This window comes from Symphalangus syndactylus, chromosome 23 (assembly GCF_028878055.3).
Source record: "Symphalangus syndactylus isolate Jambi chromosome 23, NHGRI_mSymSyn1-v2.1_pri, whole genome shotgun sequence".
In the NCBI taxonomy this organism is placed as follows: domain Eukaryota; kingdom Metazoa; phylum Chordata; class Mammalia; order Primates; family Hylobatidae; genus Symphalangus; species Symphalangus syndactylus.
Window position 1 is genome coordinate 65,886,301 of NC_072445.2, and position 19,581 is coordinate 65,905,881.

A 19,581-nucleotide genomic window follows, 5' to 3' on the forward strand; every position below is an offset into this window, starting at 1 on the left:
ATCAATGTTTTATAATTTTCAGTGTATTGATCTTTCACCTCCTTGGTTAAACTTATCCCTAGGTATTTTTTATGCTATCATAAATGGGATTGTTTTCTTGATTTGTTTTTCGGCTAGGTCACTCTCTAGGTTTTGTATGTTAGTTTTGTATCCTGCAACTTTACTGAATTCATGTATTAGTTTTAACAGGTTTTTTCAAAGGAGTCTTTGGGGTTTTCCACATATATGATCATGTTATTTGCAATAGATAATTTTACTTCAATTTGATTTGGATATATTTTATTGCTTTTTCTTATTTGATTACTCTTGATAGTATTTCTAGTACTCTGTTGAATAGAAGTGAGGAGACTGAGTATCCTTGCCTTGTACCAGATCTTAAATGAAAAGCTTTCAGTTTCTCCCCATTGATTGTGATGTTAGCAGTTGGTTTTTTTATAAATGGCTTATGTTGAACTTTCCTTCTTTACCTAAACTGTTGAGAGTTTTCACTGAGAATGGTTGTTGAACTTTGTCAAATGCTTTTTCTGTGTTGATTGAGGTAATCATGTAGTTTTTGCCTTTCAGTATGTTCATGTGATTCATCACATTGATTTGCATGTGCAAGCCAGCCTTGAATGCCAGGGATACAACACACTAGGTCATAGTATATAATCTTTTTGATGTGTCGTTTAATTTGGTTGGCTAATATTTTATTGAGGATTTTTGCATCAAAGCCCATCAGAGACATTGGCTTATAGTTTCCTTTTCTTGTGGTGTCTTTGTCTGGCTTAGGTATCAAAGTGATGCTGGCCTTGTAAAATGTTTTAGGAAGTATTCCCTCTAGCTTTATTTTTTTGAAAAGTTTAAGAAGTCTTTTTTGTGTGTTATTGTTGTTGTTTTTCTTTTTCTTTCTTTCTTTTTTTTTTTTTTTGAGATGGAGTCTTGCTCTGTCACCCAGGCTGGAGTGCAGTGGCATGATCTTGGCTCACTGCAACCTCCACCTCCTGGGATCAAGTGATTCTCCTGCCTCAGCCTCTCGAGTAGCTGGTGTTACAGGTGTGTGCCACCACACCCAGCTAATTTTTGTATTTTTAGTAAAGATGGGGTTTCACCATATTGGCCAGATTGGTCTTGAACTCCTGACCTCAAGTGATTCACCCACCTTGGCCTCGTAAAGTGTTCAGATTACAGGTGTGAGCCACTGCACCCCGCCAAGAAGTATTATCATTAATTCTTTTTTGAAGGTTTGGTAGAATTCAGCTGTGAAGCTATCTGGTCCAGGGCTTTTCTTTGTTGGGAGATTTAAAATTATTACCTCAATCTTGTTTGGCATTTTCTTTTCAGGCTTTCGATTTCTTCTGATTCAACCACGGTAAGTTGTCTTTTTCTAGGAATTTATTAGTTTCCTCTAGATTATCAAATTTGCTGGCATATAATTGTTCACAGTAGTCCCTTATGATACTTTTTATTTCTTTTCTTTCTTTTTCTTTTTCTTTTTGAGACAGGGCCTTGCTCTGTCACCCAGGCTAAAGCCAAAGATGTGGAGTTTTCTGTCTGAGATAGAACATTATTTTTTATTTTTAATTGTGGTAAACTACACATAAAATTTACCATCTCAACACTTTTATTTGAGACAGGGTCTCACTGTCACCTAGGCTGGAGTGCAGAGGCACAGTTACGACTCACTTGACTTCCCTCACTTGGGAGGCTGAGGTGTCAGGATCGCTGGAGGCTTAACTTCCCAGGCTCCAGCCATCCTCCTACCTCAGCCTCCCAAGTAGCCAGGATCACAGGTGCGTGCCACCACACCCAGCTAGTTTTTGTATTTTTTGTAGAGACGGGGTTTTGCCACGTTGCTCAGGCTGGTCTTGAACTCCTGAGCTCTAGCTATCCACCCTTCAGCCTCGCAAAGTCCTGGGATTACAGGTGTGAGCCACCAGACCCAGCCTCCATCTTAACTGTTTTTAAGTGTTAATCTTAAAATAACACTTAAATAAATAAAATAAATAAAATAACTTAATGTCATCTGTGTCAAGGGTATTCACATTGTTGTACAACCAATCTCCAGAGCTTTTTCATCTTGAAAAACAGAAACTCTAGATCCAATCAAAAACTGCATTTTTTGATAAAAAACAAAACCCCCTGAATGTAAAATGCTTCATTTCTTCACTTATTAATCAATAATTGCAGTGTTCGCATTCTATGAAGAATACACTTCCAGGAACTAGGAACTGTAGAGAGATGGAAAAGAGACGACAAATGCGCCTATGAGATGGAAAATCCCTGGAAGGCAGGGACGGGGTGACGTTGTGTCTCTGGTTCTCCCTCAAGTTCCACACCTAGTGCTATGGCCTTCCATGTGCACATCCATGCCCGCTGTGTCCCGACTCCCTGCTTGAGCCTGAGCCCCGCCAGCCCCAGCTCCCACCTGTGAGGTGATATCCAGGCCCCTGGGGCCCAAGACTCCAGGTGCTGGAATCTGGGGATTTATGGCGTGATGTTTTTCCCACATCCCTTTCATCCTTCCCCTCAGTGCCTGCACTGGCCAGTACCGGCCTTTCCTTGCCCACAGCTCTGCTTATTCTGCTCCAAGCAGCTTCCCTCCTTCCCTCCTTCCTCCTGCTGTGTCTCTTTCAATATGTGTGTTCCCTTCCCTCAGTAAAATAACTCTTCTTCTACTCCCTGTCTCATTCACTGGGAACCAAAAATACACTCCATGGCATAGCATTCTCAGTTTTGAAAAAAGTTGCCAAGATCGCGCCACTGCACTCCAGCCTGGCCAACAGAGTGAGTGAGACTCTGTCTCAAAAAAAAAAAAAAAAAAAAAAAAGTCACATTCTGGAACAAAAAACCAGTGTCATCCACCTCTAGAGATGTTAGAAGTAATTGAAAGTCCTTTAGGATCTCCAAAAAACTTTTCTTTCTCATTTCCTTCTGGCTCATGCCTATAATCCCAGCACTTTGGGAGGCCGAGGCGGGCGGATCATGAGGTCAAGAGTTTGAGACCAGCCTGGCCAACATAGTGAAACCCCATCTCTACTAAAAATACAAAAATTAGCCGGGTGTGGTGGTATGCACCTGCAGTCTCAGCTACTCGGGAGGCTGAGGTGGGAGAATCGCTTGAACCCAGGAGGCGGAGGTTGCAGTGAGCTGAGACCACGCCATTGCACTCCAGCCTGGGTGACAGAGTAAGATTCCATCTCAAAAATAAAAAAAATTCCTTCTAATTAAACTATTTTTCCTCAAGCACCAGTATTCAAAATAAAAAAATTAAAAAAAAAATTATGATGGTAATAAAAGGAATAAAGTACTGACACAACGCTGCAACTTGAATGAACCTTAAACATATTTTGCTATGTGAAAGAAGCCAGTCACAAAAGTCCACATAGTATACGATTCCTTTTATATGAAATGTCCAGAAAAGACAAATTTACAGAAAGTAGATTAGTGGTTGCTTAGGGCTGGAGGAAGGGACAGGAGGGTGACAGCTAAAGGATACGGGGTTTAGGCGTCGTGGCTCACGCCTGTAATCCCAGCACTTCACGGGGCCAAGGCAGGTGCGTCCCTTGAGCTCAGGAGCTCGAGACCAGTGTGGGCAATATGGCGAAACCCCATCTCTACAAAAAAAAAAAAAAAATTAGTTGGGCAGAGTGGGGCGTACCTGTAGTCCCAGCTACTCAGGAGGCTGAGGCAGGATTGCTTGAGCCTGGGAGTTCAAGGCTGCAGTAAGCCAAGACGCACCACTGCACTGTAGCCTGGGTGACAGAATGATACAATGTCTCAAAAAAAAAGTTATAAAACTGACTGTGGTGTTGGTTGCACATATCTGTGAATATATTAAAAACCACTGAATTGTACAGTTTAAATAAGCAAAATGTAAGGTCTGCTAACTGTATCTCAAGACAGCTATTTAAAAATTTTTTTAAATTATGAACTATTTCATACACACAAAATTATATATGTATGTATACATATATGATATAAAGAAAAATAAAATACTCTGCACCTATCACCTGCCTAATAAATACAATTTCACTACTACCCACGAAGCCTTCTACATGGCCTCTCCCAAACATAACCCTTTGCGTCCTCATCTAGGAGAACCATTCATCTAAAGTTTAAAAATTATTCCTGGCCAGGCTGGTGGCCCACACCTGTAGTCCCAGCTACTGGGGTGGAGACGCTTTAGCGCAGAAGGTGGAGGATGCAGTGAGCCGAGACTGCACCACTGCACTCCAGCCTGGGTGACAGAGTGAGACACTACCTCAAAAAATATATATATTCCTTTGACTATCATTACAGTTTTACTATATATGTACATATGTCTAAACAATATAGTTTAACTTTGTAAGTTTTTAAACTTTTCTATAAATGTATCCGTTATACTTGCAAAATGCATTTTTCAGTCAACACTGTATTTTTAAGAGCCTTCTGTGTTTTATTCAATTATGTGTATTGTTTATGAATCAACAATACTCTAAATTGAAGATACTGAAATCTACCTCACAGAGGATTCATGTGAGATAATGAATATAAAATGCTTATAGCAGTGCCTGACTCATTATAGGTATTACATATGTAAAATACTATATGTTAATAATTGTATACATTATAGCAATTGCTCCTTTCTCTGTGAATGTGTATTAATATTATTTCATCAACTCCATTAGCCCTTAACAGTTTTCAAAATGCAGTAAAATCCAAGTTACACAGGCCTTTGGGAAATGCCTCATTCTAGATATTGAAAGTTTCTGTATAGCTAAGATTTGAGTTTTTCATGTAGCAATTCATTTCCACGTACCAATTCATATACCAAGGTATGTTTTTAAATTAAACAAAAGAATGATCTTTATGAAAAAATTTCAGCCATTTCCAAATTCTCTTCCAAATTTCTTTATGAGCATGTGTGACAAAGCTTTAATCAGACCACAAACTGTACTGTGTTCTGCTTTTTTTTTTTTGAAACAGGGTCTTGTTCTGCCACCCAGGCTGGAGTGCAGCAGCATGATCATAGCTCACTGCAGCCTCAAAGTTCCAGACTCAAGTGATCCTGCCACCTCAGTCTCCTGAGTAGCTGGGACAGACAACAGGCATGTGCCATCAGGCCCAGCTAATTTATTTTTATTTTTATAGAGACAAGGTCTCACCAAGTTGCCCAGGCTGGTCTCAAACTCCTGGGCTCAAGCAATCCTCCCACCTCAGCCTCCCCAAGTGTTAGGATTACAGGCATGAGTCACCATGCCTGGCCATGTTCTGCTTTTAAAGCATGACTTCATTTGTACACTTCCATACAGTGATACGGCCCATGGAGCCGCCATGGTTAATGTTTGTGTCCTTCACTGATCTCCACACCAGTCACAGAGAGAGCAGCCCAGGAGAAAATGAGGCTGTCTAGTTCTTAGGCGGGTCCATACATTCTTCTTGGGGGCTTTCTTAGTCCATTTGTGCTGCTATAAGAGAACATCATAAAATGGGTAACTTATAAACAACAGACATTTCTTTCTCACAGTTGTGGAGGCTGGGAAGTCCAAGATCAAGGCACTGGCAGATTCAGTGTCTGGGGAGGGGCCGCTTTCTTGCTCATTAGACGGCATCTTGTCCATCTGTCCTCATGTAGAAGGAGGGGCAAGGCAGCTCTCTGAGGCTTCCTTTATAAGCGCATGAATCCCATTTCTAACCTCCCAAATGCCCTACCTCCTAATACCATCACATTGGTGATTGCATTTCAACACATGAGCTTTGGGGGAACACAAACATTCAGACCATAGCAGGGGCCATTATTATGACTATTATTTTGAGATGGAGCCTCACTCTGTTGCCCAGGCTGGAGTGCTGTGGCACCATCTCGGCTCACTGCAACTGCCGCCTCCCGGGTTCAAGCGATTCTCCTGCCTCAGCCTCCTGAGTAGCTGGGATTACAGGCGTGTGCCACCATACCCGGTTAACTTTTGTATTTTTCGTAGAGACAGGGTTTCACCATGTTGGCCAGACTGGTCTTGAACTCCTGACCTCAAGTGATCCACCCACTTTGGCCTCCCAAAGTGCTGGGATTACAGGCATGAGCCACCGTGTGCGGCCCACAGGCCATTAATTTTCTCCATTGCAGCTATTGGTGCCAGTTTCCACTCTGCCGTCTGAGGGCAGTTTCAATCTATAGGCCAACACCAATTGATTTCTAGCAGCTGCCTGGAACTCTGTGCTGACAGTAACTGTGAGGTCAAGTTCAGGTTCAGCAGGCGGGCATCCTCTGATTTAGTACAGCTGTCTGCAATAGATCCATTTCCCTGCAGTGCTGCTCTTAACCATAAGGAGATGATGTTAAACAACTCCAGGGCAGTGCTAGTATCCTAATGAACATAACCTGATCACTCCCTGTGCTTCTGAGTCAGACAGCTCTCTCCTTTCACCAATACTGCCTGTGTATGGTTATGATATATTCACAAGCACATAAGTTTATAGGCACTGTCATTGTGTTTTGGATTTGCACCCTGAACCAGGCATTAATTTATTTAAAAGAATATTTTAACATTGTCAAAGAGTTGAGCACCTTTAAATTGTTTCTTTTTCTTTTTTTTGAGATGGAGTCTCGCTCTGTTGCCAGGCTGGAGTGCAGTGGTAAGATATTGGCTCACTGTAACCTTCACCTCCCAGGTTCAAGTGATTCTCCTGCCTCAGCCTCCCAAGTAGCTGGGACTACAGGCACATGCCACCACACTCAGCTAATTTTTGTATTTTTAGTAGAGATGGGGTTTCACCATGTTGGCCAGGACGGTCTCGATCTCTCGACCTAGTGATCCACCCACCTTGGCTTCCCAAAGTGCTGGGATTATAGGCATGAGCCACAGCGCCCGGCCAATTCTGTTTCTGTTCTTCCTAACTTTATTGCATTATGGCCCAGAAATGGGATGTGTAAAATTTTTGTCCTTTTATATTTACTAAGTCTATATTTTTTTGTTTTCAGAATATGATCAAAGATATTTCTATTTCTTTGCAAGTCTATTAGCTCAGATTTTTCAAAATTATGTTACTATTTTGGGTATACATATAGATATGTTTTCAGTTTCATGTGCTTTTTTTTTTTTAACCATTTCTGGCCTTTCCATCTTGCACTTTTCCTTCCATACCCTGTGCTCTAGATTCTATGATCTAATATGTTTGTCGATTAAGACTGCTTTCAGCTCTAGAGACCAGAAAATATGACAGAGTATGAATAAGCAAGGGAAGGAGATGAGGCTGAAGAGGCAGGCTGAGGCCAGTGTGTAAGCTTTTATTCCATCACAGTGAGAAGCCAGTGGCAGGGTCTAAATGGGGCTGTGGGGGTTTATCATGTTTTCCATGTTTTTAAGAGATCACTCTGGATGCTGAGTGGAGAATGGACTGTGGGAGGGCAAGAGAGGCAGCAGGGAGAAGGTTTGGAGGCAGTCTTGGGCAGCAGACCAGTGAGTGACGAAGGTGGCTGAAACTGGCTGTAGAAACGCAGAGAGCAAGAAAAGGCTGAAATCAGGATGCGTGCTGCAGGCAGGGCCACAAGACTTACTGTGGGATTGCATGGTGGGTGAGAAGGGAAGAAGTCAGGGGTGAGTCCTTGTACTAGAGTCATCTGGATACTCCGCTCAGAGAAGAGGCTCCACGCCTAGGGGTTATCAGCAGCCAGAGAGGAGGACTCAAAGCTGCAAGACTCTGTGGGGTCACTCTTGAGAAGAGGGCAGTTTGTATCTCTCAATACGTTTTTCAGCTGATATTTGCATAGATAAAATTTATTTTGCATCTTCAAAATATGCAACATTTTAAACTAAATGATTTGCTGGAAAAGCTTCATGGTGCTTCCAAATACAATTGGTAGACCATCAGGATCACACCAGTCACTTTGTGGAGTTTTGGAATGTCGACAAAGGAGAGGTACATCCATGATGTTTCAGTCTTGGGCCACTGCTACCACACACAAAGCAACTGTCTGGTGACAACCACATTAAATGTGAGGTGACCAAGAAGCAATGCTTTAAGCCTTTTACAACTTAACATGTTATTCGTAACTGTTATTTATAAAACATCTAGCTGCCATATTGTGATCTAGGAAATTAGTAGGGTTTTTTTAAATTGATTTGCCACGCCTTATAATTCTGCTGTTTAAAATAATGGGAAACAGGTTCTCATTAGGTTTCCTTGGAAAGAAAATGTGACATTTCAGTCATAGATTACATTTTGACTTTTTTTTTTTGAGACGGAGTCTCGCTCTGTCGCCCAGCCTTTAAGTGCAGTTGCGAGATCTCGGCTCACTGCAACCTCTGCCTCCCAGGTTCCAGTGATTCTTCTGCCTCAGCCTTGAGTAGCTGGGATTACAGGCGTGCGCCACCACACCTGGCTACTTTTTGTATTTTTAGTAGAAACAGCATTTCACCATGTTGGCCAGGGTGGTCTTGAACTCCTGACCTCAGGCGTTCTGCTCGCCTCGGCCTCCTAAATTGCTGGGACTACAGGCGTGAGCCACAGCACTCAGCCAGATTACCGATGTTTTTAATGGCAGCTGACTTTCCAGCCTTGTCTTAGTTTTATTTTTATTTTTTTGGAGATGGGGTCTCACTATATTGCCCAGGCTGGTCTTGAACTCCTAAGCTCAAGTGATCCTCCCACCTCAGCCTCCCAAAGTGCTGGGATTACAGGCATGACCCACTGTGACCGGCTTAGTTTTAAATTCTTATTTACCTTGTAAACTACTTAATTCCATTTCTTCCACAGGATGCTCCAGGAAGATGTATCACCAACATTCTGCTGTTTTTGTATCCTGCCAGAGCAGAATTGGGGCTGTGCCTCTCTAGTTTGAGAAGCATGTAGTAACATACTTGATTTTGCCCTGAATCAGTAACGTACCGCATGCTGGGAGCCGTAGTCTCTTAACCGCTCGAAGCCCGTGACAGAAAAACGAAATGGAAAAATGACTTAGAAGTATCACTATTAACCCCCAGAAACAATACATTATTAAAAGCGGTTCTGAAGGGCTATTTAAAAGGGAAACCAATAGCAGTTTCAAAGGAGTCCTATTGTAAGGCAAAAATTGTGCTTTACCTTCCCGCCTAAACTTCCCTAAAGTTTTGGGAAGGACCGATGCAAACTTTTAGTCCTGTTGGCCTGTGTTAATAATGGCCAAGAGGTCCCCAGTGGGTAACAGAGTCCTGTGAACCAAACAGTGTGAGAAGTCAGAAAAGCAGCTGGGTGTGGCCCCCAAAGCAGCTTAGGGGGTTACTTAACTGTGCGGCTACATTTCTTGACCATATACTAAAGGAACTGGGCCTTTCCATGTGATGTTTTCCTTTTATAACGGTGGCAGGAAGCGGTCCCTCTGAAGGGCCTGACCGAGGTATGCGCCGGCGCCAGGCCGGGGTCCAAGGGGCGCTCCGAGGCGGGGCCCATAGAGAGGGTTTAGGGCAATTCCAAGGGATGGCGGGGACGGAGGAAAAGTGGCGTTGAAAAGGCAAGAGCCAGGTTCCCAGCCACTGGATATTTCCACTTGAGGCAGTGAATTTACAGCTTCAGACATCCACCAAAGAGCGGCTGCGTGGGCTCCTAAGAAGTGTTAACTGTTCAGAAACCCGGCGCCGCCATCCCCACTCCACCGCCGCCAGGGGCGCACAGCAGCAGGTATGCGGCCGGAGGGAAGGGGCGGGGCGGGAGGAAGGGGCGGGGCGTCCCCGCCAGCAGAGGCCGGAAGGACCAGGAACCCAGGAGAGCATGGCCACTCTGCGCCGGCTTCGGGAGGCGCCGCGGCACTTGCTGGTTTGCGAGAAATCCAACTTCGGCAACCACAAGTCGCGCCACCGGCATCTTGTGCAGACGCACTACTATAACTACAGGGTGAGTCCAGTTGTCCTCGGCTTTTCGGGCCGTGGTCAGTCCCCGCATGCAAGAGAGGTTTGGGAAGAGATATAGGCTTCGCGGGTAGGGGCCGCCGGCGGTGCGCGGAGGGGCGGGGGCCCTCGCCCGGCTTGCTGGGAGTTGTAGTCTCTCAACTGCTCTAGGCCAGTGGCTTGCAGGGCTGCAGTACTACAACTCCCAGGATGCGCCGGGCGTGGGGGCGGCACCCAGACTGGATGGAGCTGTTGTCAGGGGCGTTCTGGCTGCTCACTCGTGTCAACCCGCCGCACTGGGAGTCAGTCCAGGGAGGGATTCGTGGTTCAGGGCCGGGACCAGGGAGTTAGGAAGGTGTGATGGCTGCTATGTGCAACTGCGGGGCAGCCACGTGCACCTCGCTTTTTCCCCAAATCAGGGCGGGTCTCGCGCCTCCTCCCCACCACCGCCTCCCTCCCCAGCTTGAGTCCCTCTCCCACCTGCATACCTGTGGATCTCTCCAGAGCATCCTGCCTAGGCTCGGCCCAGGAAGCGACTGATTTTCTAAATTGGTTGTGGGAACTAATTTGATATATGAGAAACTTCAAGAAACCAACCTTATCATGGGGGCTTAAAGATTTTACACTTTAAATGGATCAGCTTAATAACTTAGGTTTGACTGAGCAGTGTTTCAGAGATGTTAAGTGGTGACCTGATCAGTCGGAACAGGCTGGTGTTTGAGCCTTGGGACAGTGATGACTTTTACAGTGTGGCAACATTTGAAGCCTGCCCTGTTTTTAACAACTATTTTGAATGTAAAGCTCATCACAGCAGTCAGGGATGTATACCTTAACTCGCCTGTTGCATTTTTCTGTCTCGAAAATGGGAACATACAGGAGCACCATTGCTTGCACATAGATTCTTAGTAATTAGATGTCCACAAATTAATTCCTTATGCCCCGACAGTTCGTTTTATTCCAGGATAACACCAGGGTAAACAAATCAAGGGATATTCAATTATACTATATTTCCTTGAAAATAAAATAGTGAAAGGAACAGGACATAAAATATAAAGCATTGCTAATTTGCAAAAGATTAAATGCAAGCACGAGTTTTCCATTAAAAGTATTCTGTTCAATTCCCTTCCTGTACTGTACCTTTGAATGCGGAAATGAAAAACTTGAGTAGTCAGATTTCTCTTTGCCTGAGATAGGTAAGTTAACATAAGAGTTTTGTTGCCCGTGTTTTTATGTTCCAGTGAAACTCATGGAGACATACTAACTTTCATGATCTTATTTCATTCCTAAAAACCTGGGTGTTCATCTTCATGGAAGTAAGACTTTGTTTGTATTACACATTCCAATAGGTTTCATTTCTCATTCCTGAATGTGGGATACTATCGGAAGAACTGAAAAACCTGGTCATGCACACTGGACCCTATTACTTTGTGAAGAATTTACCTCTTCATGAATTAATTACACCCGAATTCATCAGTACCTTTATAAAGAAAGGTAAGAAAAACCTGAAATGGCTGTGAACAAGGCTAGATGAGGAAGTGTAGGGAGACCACATCACAATGCTAGGGCTGTTCTTTTGCTTCAAACAGGGCCTGTGGTATAGTCTGTGTGGTCAGGTGCACACACGTGCTCCCCCGCACTCTCATCCTGTTCTTTCTTGTGCCCTCTTTAGGTGGTGGTTTCTGATTGCAATTGCCCACAAGTGTTGGATGAGGATGTTCTAACATGACAGTATCTGTCCCCTTAAAATGAGGATTAATGGAGAGGAGAGACTTGCAATCTGTGTTCAGATGCACTGCTGTTGAAGATGTGGCTGCAAAGACACTATGCTGTCAGCAGTCCCACAGCAGCTGTCTCAGAGGGTTGGTCTCCAGATACAGCCACGGCTGCTGTTCACAGCGCAAAGTGCTCATTGGGGTCCAGTGTCTTCTGCTTAGATTTTGTAGCCGTAACCCCCGTCTGCTAACCCCATTTCCACCCATATCTGCTGGGTTGGACTGGTTTGTTTCAGTTGATTCCTGGGAGCCATTTGTTTGAAACTATTTCAGAGGGCCTTTAGGGATTCCACCCACACTACGTAAGTCACCTGTACAGTGGCCACATGCTTATCTTGTGGTAGCCCCCACATGTGTCCTCTCCAGTGAAGATATGACGAATTCTAGTTTCCAGTAGCTCCTCTCATTCTGACACTGCTGGGGCTACGTATGAGCTGGGCATCTTGTCTGGTCTCATCACCGTTATTCCTTTCATTTATTTTGAGGTCTGGCACCACTCTGTCAATTACATGGATACTGGCTGTAGCAGGCACTGTTAAGTATCTTATCAAATTTAACCCTTGTGACAACTTTATGAAGCAGGCCTATGATCCTCATTTAACAGGTGAGGAAACTGAGGCTTGGAGACGTTGAGTAGCTTTTGAATCTTAACTTGGAACTCCGCCTCTAAGATGTGTATGTTTATCTAGAATTCTACTTTGTACCCCTCTCCACGTGACCCCAAAGGTCACATTCCATCCTGAGTCAATGTTTTCCTTGATGATAGTAAACTTGCACAAATGGGCCCTTGGTCGGGGAGTGAACTAGCTGCAGCCTGGTCTTCGGCATGCTCCAGCTTACCTTTAGCAGATGTTTGGTTTATTGAGTGAGCTGGAGCAGTGGTAGAAACTGACCTTTAATTACCTGGAAGACTGGTTATCATCTTGTGAAAATAATCCACTAACATCTTGCAGGTGTAATTTCTTCTTTTAAATGTTTCCTCTGGACTTTCTCTCACAGGTTCGTGCTATGCACTGACATACAATACAAATATTGATGAAGATAATACTGCTGCCCTGCTACCAAATGGTAACACTTTATTTTTTCATCTTTAATTGTTAAAATGCATACTGTAAAAAAAAAAAAAAAAAAAAAGTCGGCTGGGCATAGTGGCTCATGCCTGTAATCCCTGCACTTTGGGAGGCCAAAGTGGGTGGATCACCTGAGGTCAGGAGTTCGAGACCAGCCTGGCCAACATGGTGAAACCCTGCCTCTACTAAAAATACAACAATTAGCCAGTGTGGTGGCACACGCCTGTAGTCCCAGCTCCTTGGGATGCTGAGGCAGCAGAATCACTTGAACCCGGGAGGTGGAGGGTGCAGTGAGCCAAGATCGTGCCACTGCACTCCAGCCTGGGTGACAGAGTGAGACTCTGTCTAAAAAAAAAAAAAAAAAAAGGATATTCAAAAGAATGAGTATACCATGACTTGTTTATTTCATCTTTAGTAGAAATTCAGATTATTTCTAATTTCACCATTATGAATAATATCCTTGGATGTATAATGTATAAATAATATCTGTTACAAGACATGTATACATATAAATAATATTCTTATGATATAAATAAGATCCTTGTGTGCAGTTTGTTACATCGATATCTAACTGCTCAATTTGCCTTGCTTTCTTTTAGTCAGACAACATAAGTTCTATTTTTGGTATCTCTTATGGGAGTTATTATTTGACTTACAGGAAAATTAATTTTGTCACTGGATAAAGACACTTACGAAGAAACTGGACTTCAGGGTCGTCCATCTCAGTTTTCTGGCAGAAAAATTATGAAATTTAGTAAGTATCATGTGTGCTCCATCTGTTTCTAAGAAGTCTGTAATCTTCTTGTGGCAATTTAAATTTAAATGTTTGAATTGCCTCTAATCTCTGTGTTCAGAAAAATGTGCTTTTTAAAAAAATTTATCAAACTTCTGACTCGAGCTTCATAGAGGATAGGATGATGCTTTTAAGTTCATTTCTTTTCAGCTGTAGATGCATTTGATAAAGATTGTAGACTTGGACTGGTCAATTAAATATATATGTTTTGGGTTAAAAATTCAAAGTAATTTGGGAGGCTGAGGTGGGCGGATCATGAGGGCAAGAGATTGAGACCATCTTGACCAACATGGCGAAACCCCGTCTCTGCTAAAAAATACAAAAATTAGGTGGGTGTCGTGGCACGTGCCGGTAATCCTAACTACTCGGAAGGCTGAGGCAGGAGAACCGCTTGAACCCAGGAGGCGGAGGTTGCAGTGAGCCAAGATCGCGCCACTGCACTTCAGCCTGGCAACAGAGTGAGAGTCCATCTCAAAAAAAAAAAAAAAAAAAATTCAAAGTACTGAACCCAAGATAGGAGTCTACAACTTATTCTTAATAAAGAATTTCCTTTGATTTCCCCAAGTCTTTCTGATTACTAGTAGAAATTCAGCCATGAGTGAAGAGATGTTTTGCTGACAGTGTCTGGCTGGAACATTAATAGCTAAGGCTGCCACATCCATAAGTAGATTAAACCTGACCTCTCAAGTTCCTCTGCCCTTGGTCTTTGATCTAGGAAACATGTAAATTGAAAATGTCTGTTTTTATTAGCTCTCAAGGTTAAGAAGTGCCCACCAAAGGGATCTTATTTATTTGGCAAACGAAAGGGAGTGGAAGAAGAATAAAATAATTTTACTATCCATAAAATTTCCCAAAATTCTAGTTTTTAAAAATGTTTTCCATAGTAGAAGCTGTACATATATGAATGAAATATATATTCTTTTTTTTTCATTTTTAAAGTTGTTTCCATTGATTTGATGGAATTATCCTTAAACTTGGATTCTAAGAAGTATGAAAGAATATCTTGGTCCTTCAAAGAAAAGAAGCCATTGAAATTTGATTTTCTTTTGGCTTGGCATAATACAGGTATGAAGAATAAATTATGTAATGATACAGTGATTTTGAAAGTAATTGTTAATTAAAGAGGAGTAATGGAGGATTGAATGGTGACTCACTCTTGTAGTCAAGGAATATTGTATACGTATATATAAAAATATTATTAAGGAAACTAGCCCTTCTGACATCTCTGAAAACCATAGTTCAGGGTCATCTAGGCATGCAGGCCTTTCTGCCTGAGTCTCATTGGGTTATATGTAGATCCAGAGATCCTGAGAGTGGCTTCAGAGCAGCTAAATTTTATCTATTTCTCCCCTTTCCTGTCTCCAGCTTACCTTGAACAGCCTTGACTATAATATTTTTAAGTAGCACCAATTATATACACAATCTGCTTATTTATTATCACAGGGTACTGACTCAGGCCTACCATTAAATGTCAGATTAATTTGTTATAACTTTTAATTGATTAGGACACTAAATTTAGTTCAAAGTTTGCTGTTCACCACACAGCGTAATCTGCCTAAAACAGCCATGTATGTTTCTCCTTTTAGAAGTGTATCTTTGGCCCAGATAATAATGGATCAAGTCATCAGGAATTACGGTGTAGTACTCTCTTTTGGAGGATAGGAAGCATGGTGGTCTGTTTTAGAAATAGCCCCATCTGTCTGCTCCTTGTGGGAAATGTCTGGTCACTGGGTGCTCCAAGTTGCTCCCATGAGTCCTAGGTCTGGCCTTTGGTGCCTCTCCTTCCATATATGGTAGATAGAAAAGAGGGCAGAAAGGCTTACTGAAGTTTCAGTTGCGTGAAGTCTTCTATGCAGATCATCCAGACATTGGATTCTGGAGAGCTCCCTGTTCCTAAAGCTCCTAACTATTTTAAGGATTTGTCAGGACTGTGAAAGGTCTGAGATTTCCTCATACTTGCAGGCTAACAAGGTAGCCTGCCACGGTCTCAGGGATGCTGGCAGAAGATACATAAGCCCTGGGTCAGAGACACAGGACTGAATTCCTCAGAGGAATGGTAGTAGCCAGAATATATTAGTCCGGGTTCTCCAGGGAGAAAGGACCAGTAGGATAGATGGATGGATGGATGGATGGAGGGATGGATGGATGGTTGGTTGGATCGTTGGATGGATGGATGGATGGATGGATGGATGGATGGATGGATGGATGCATGGATGGATGCATGGATGGATGCATGGATGCATGAGAGGAGATTTATTGGGGAAATTGATCACGCACTTACAGAGGCTGAAGAGTCCCATGACAGGCTGTCTGCAAGTGGGAGACCCAGGGATGCTGGTAGCATGGCTCAGTCCAAATATCAAGGCCTGAGAATCAGGAAAGAAGATGGTATAAGTCTCAGTCCAAGGCCAAAGCCTGACAACCTGTGGATCTGCTGGTGCAAGCCCCAGAGTCCAAAGGCTGTAGAACCTGGAGTTCTGCTGTCCAAGGGCAGGGGAAGAAGGGAGTCCCAGCTCCAAGGGACAGCGAATTCACTTTTCCTCTGCCTTTTTGTTCTACCTGGGGCCCCAGCCGGGTAGATGGTGCCGCCCACAGTGAGGGCAGATCTTCCCAGTCTACCCACTCACCCGCCAGTCTCCTCCAGAAACACCCTGACAGACACACTTAGAAATAATGCTTTACCAGCCATCCAGATGACCCTTCATACAGTCAGGTTGACACCTAAAATTAACCATCACACCAAATATCACCATTTGCACCAGTTCACCAAGTCCCATTTGCCAGAGTGACACCAAGCGATGCTGGCACATGCAGTAGGTTGCGTTACAGGAGAGGAACCTGGAGTTTAAGAACTCCAGTCCTTTGTCAGGGCAGTAAGCCTGCTGATCTCTGCCTGGAGAGAGGGAGGGTGACATTATTTCTATTATACTGGGCAGTAAGCAAGCCTGCCCTTTTTGCTGTAGAGGGAGTACTATTTCTGTCTTCCAAGGCCATTGGCTACACAAACATCCCTGAAAAGATACGCTGGATTTTATTGGTTTTTCAGAGTCAAGCTGGGATGAGGTTCAATCACCATTCAGTTTCTCTTCTTTTTCTTTAATAGAGGTTGTGCAGATAAGCTCCTTCTCTCCGGAGTTCACTAATATGATTCATACATCAGGAATGCTTTTGGTTTTAAGTGTGAAGTTGAAATTTTTTTATTAGCACAAACGGTGAAACTAGTTTGGGTCTGATCAGAAACTATAGTGCTTTTCCAGGAAAAGTGTGAAAAAAGATGAACGTTTACAGAACTTGAGCAAAAGGAGCTGAAAGCAGCTTTAAATGATTTTAATTTGAATGCAGCTCTGCACAGCTTCCATCTTACTCAATCTTACCACTCAAATGGGAATGGGCGGGTTCAGGGATTCACTAAACTTGCCTACGATGGTCAAATGGATTCAAGTGGCCTTGTGTGGTGTGTTTTTAAGGTTCAGAAGAATCAACAATGATGTCATATTTTTCCAAGTACCAAATTCAGGAGCATCAGCCAAAAGTAGCACTGAGCACGTTGAGAGATCTCCAGTGCCCAGTGCTGCAGAGCAGAGAGCTGGAGGGAACGCCAGAGGTGTCCTGCCGGGCTCTGGAGCTGTTCGACTGGCTGGGCGCCGTCTTCAGTAACGTCGACCTGTGGGTATCTGAACTCTCTGTGTCTTCTAGGGCTCTGGCCTGCTGCTTGTTTTTAATAGGAGTTTAATACTTTGGAAGTGATCATGTGATGGATATAAGTGTATTATCTCTCCCTTTTTTTTTTTTTTTTTTTTGGTGACAGAAATAATGATCCTAATAATTTCATATCAACCTATTGCTGTCCTGAGCCAAGCACACTGGTGGCAAAAGCTTATTTGTGTACAATCACTGGCTTCATACTTCCAGAGAAGATCTGTCTCCTATTGGAACATCTCTGGTGAGAACTCCTTACCTTTTATATCGCTCTTCAGTGCTCTATAGAACAGTATGTAGAATAGTATAGATTTTTTCATTTTGGGAGGCAGTATATAAATAAAATGTACATTGAAAGGAAACTCAAATCCCCTATTGCAAAGACCGTACATTGAGTATAATCCTATTTAGCAAGCATATCTTCTCAATCTTCCCTTTTAAAATGTCAGATTTACGTCTTGAAGATTTTCCTTTTTAAACCCAACATCCTTTTTCACATTTATCGGTTTGGTACTTTGATTTTCTTCGATAGGAAGGCTGGGTATTAAAAATCTGGTGAATTATCCTGCAACGTTTCAGTTAACTGAGACTCTGAGAACAGTACTCTTAATAGGAGGGACACTGTCCTTAAACACCTGTGGGGTTTTTTGTTTTGGGTTCTTTTTGTCTTAAAGACCTCCCAGAATGAGGGTGGGAACAGCTGAGGTTTGTTTTGTGTGTTGTATATTAGTTAATCCTTATGGAATTCACAGTGTGACATCAGGAACTTACCACACACGTCTTGATTTTCATAAATTAAAGCTAAGATCTAAGCTTTATTAGAATATCAGAAACGCTACTTATCCTGAATAAATTTTTTAAAAATGCAGACATTCCTCTCTTTTAAAACTCTGTTTAACAAACAATTACCTTTTTTTCAGTCACTACTTTGATGAACCGAAGTTAGCTCCGTGGGTTACATTGTCCGTTCAAGGCTTTGCAGACAGCCCTGTTTCTTGGGAAAAAAATGAACATGGTTTTCGAAAAGGAGGAGAACATTTATATAACTTTGTGATTTTTAATAATCAGGACTATTGGCTTCAGATGGCTGTTGGGGCAAACGATTACTGTCCACCATAAAAATAAAAAATTAAAAATCGTGTTTGCTTACATTTATGCCTGCTTTCAGATTTCTTAATGGTAAAAGGTCTGTGTGTCCACTCAGGCTTGTGTGATGGTGACATTTCTCTGATCAGCATTTGCCAGCATCCTGCCCTGCACCTGGGACCCGTCTGTGATGGCAGCAGGGCCTGCTGTCCAATGAATAGCTCATAGTTGATTTCTGTCTGTCAACATAAGCACAGGGTTGTGGGTTACAACGTGGTACACTGAGCCAGGATGTCTAAGGACTGGGGGTATTTGTCCCCATCTCACCCCATTGGTTGAGATATATTTATTTTGTTCATTACAACTTTTTCAGATAGATAATAAAAAGAAATCTCATCCTTACCAGGGCCAGTCCCTGTTGTAAGTGCTGTTTATGTATTACCATGTTAGAATCTCACACCAACCCTTTGAGGAAACTGAGGCACGGTGTGTAAATATGCTACCGAAGTTACAGTGGTAGTGGGCCTGAGACTTGATCTCAGGCCAGCCTAGTTCCTAAGTGTGTTCTCACGCTAATGCCTCTGGATCAGGGAGGGATCAATGGATTCTGTAAATTGTTACAGAACAGGTTGAAAAAATTTTATTTCCAGCAGTAAGGCTGATAAGGACCAGTTGAAAACAACTAAAACTTTAGAATACATATGAAGAACCATTTTTTTTTTATACTTTAGGTTTTAGGGTACATGTGCACAATGTGAAGCTTAGTTACATATGTATACATGTGCCATGTAGGTGTGCTGCACCCGTTAACTCTTATTTAACATTAGATCTCCTAATGCTATCCCTCCCCCCTCCCCCCACCCCACAACAGCCCCCAGTGTGTGATATTCCCCTTCCTATGTCCATGTGTTCTCATTGTTCAGTTCCTACCTATGAGTGAGAACATGCGGTTTTTTAATGTAAAAAACAAGAGCTGCAAAATAAGAGTTCTTAAAGGGAAAAAGAATTTTTTTTTTTGTAAATGGAAGCAGAAACCCAAAGAAGTAAGTGGAGTGCTGATGCCACTTTTCCACCTTAGTGCGTCTGCCAAATGTCAAGTTGAATTTTTCTTATAGCCTGGAGTGGGAAGGGGCTGCAGAACAGCACACAAAGCTCGGGGCCTGCCCAAGGAAGGAAAACTAACAGGAGACCTCATAAAGTGAGGCCCCAAAAGGATAGATGTAGGGGTAAACTAGGAATAAATCCATCTGCTTCACCCATCCCCCCAACCCCTGTGAACAGCAAGGAAGATTTCTGTCCTGGGGGAAAACGTCACTTGAGAGCCTGTATATAACTACAGG

The 19,581-nt window shown here is 42.9% G+C and overlaps 1 protein-coding gene across 8 annotated transcripts in view; it reads left to right on the forward strand.

Moving 5' to 3' along the window:
* The window catches only part of RPP40 (ribonuclease P/MRP subunit p40), a 34,412-nt gene extending 16,106 nt beyond the window's left edge, over nt 1-18,306 (forward strand). For 2 of the 8 annotated variants that reach the window (XM_063632675.1, XM_063632676.1), the window contains exons 4-13: nt 1,324-1,351; nt 8,716-8,756; nt 9,259-9,828; nt 11,168-11,312; nt 12,593-12,661; nt 13,322-13,417; nt 14,396-14,521; nt 16,924-17,122; nt 17,265-17,399; nt 18,076-18,306. In XM_063632675.1, the coding sequence (XP_063488745.1) occupies nt 9,706-9,828; nt 11,168-11,312; nt 12,593-12,661; nt 13,322-13,417; nt 14,396-14,521; nt 16,924-17,122; nt 17,265-17,399; nt 18,076-18,274 (1,092 nt within the window). In that variant the 5' untranslated portion in view covers nt 1,324-1,351; nt 8,716-8,756; nt 9,259-9,705 and the 3' untranslated portion in view covers nt 18,275-18,306. Of the gene's footprint in view, nt 1-1,323; nt 1,352-8,715; nt 8,757-9,258; nt 9,829-9,936; nt 10,124-11,167; nt 11,313-12,592; nt 12,662-13,321; nt 13,418-14,395; nt 14,522-16,923; nt 17,123-17,264; nt 17,400-18,075 lie in introns of those variants that run through there. The other 6 variants (XM_055263679.2, XM_055263674.2, XM_063632677.1 and 3 more) reach the window with 6 other exon arrangements.
* The last annotated feature ends 1,275 nt before the right edge of the window (nt 18,307-19,581 follow it).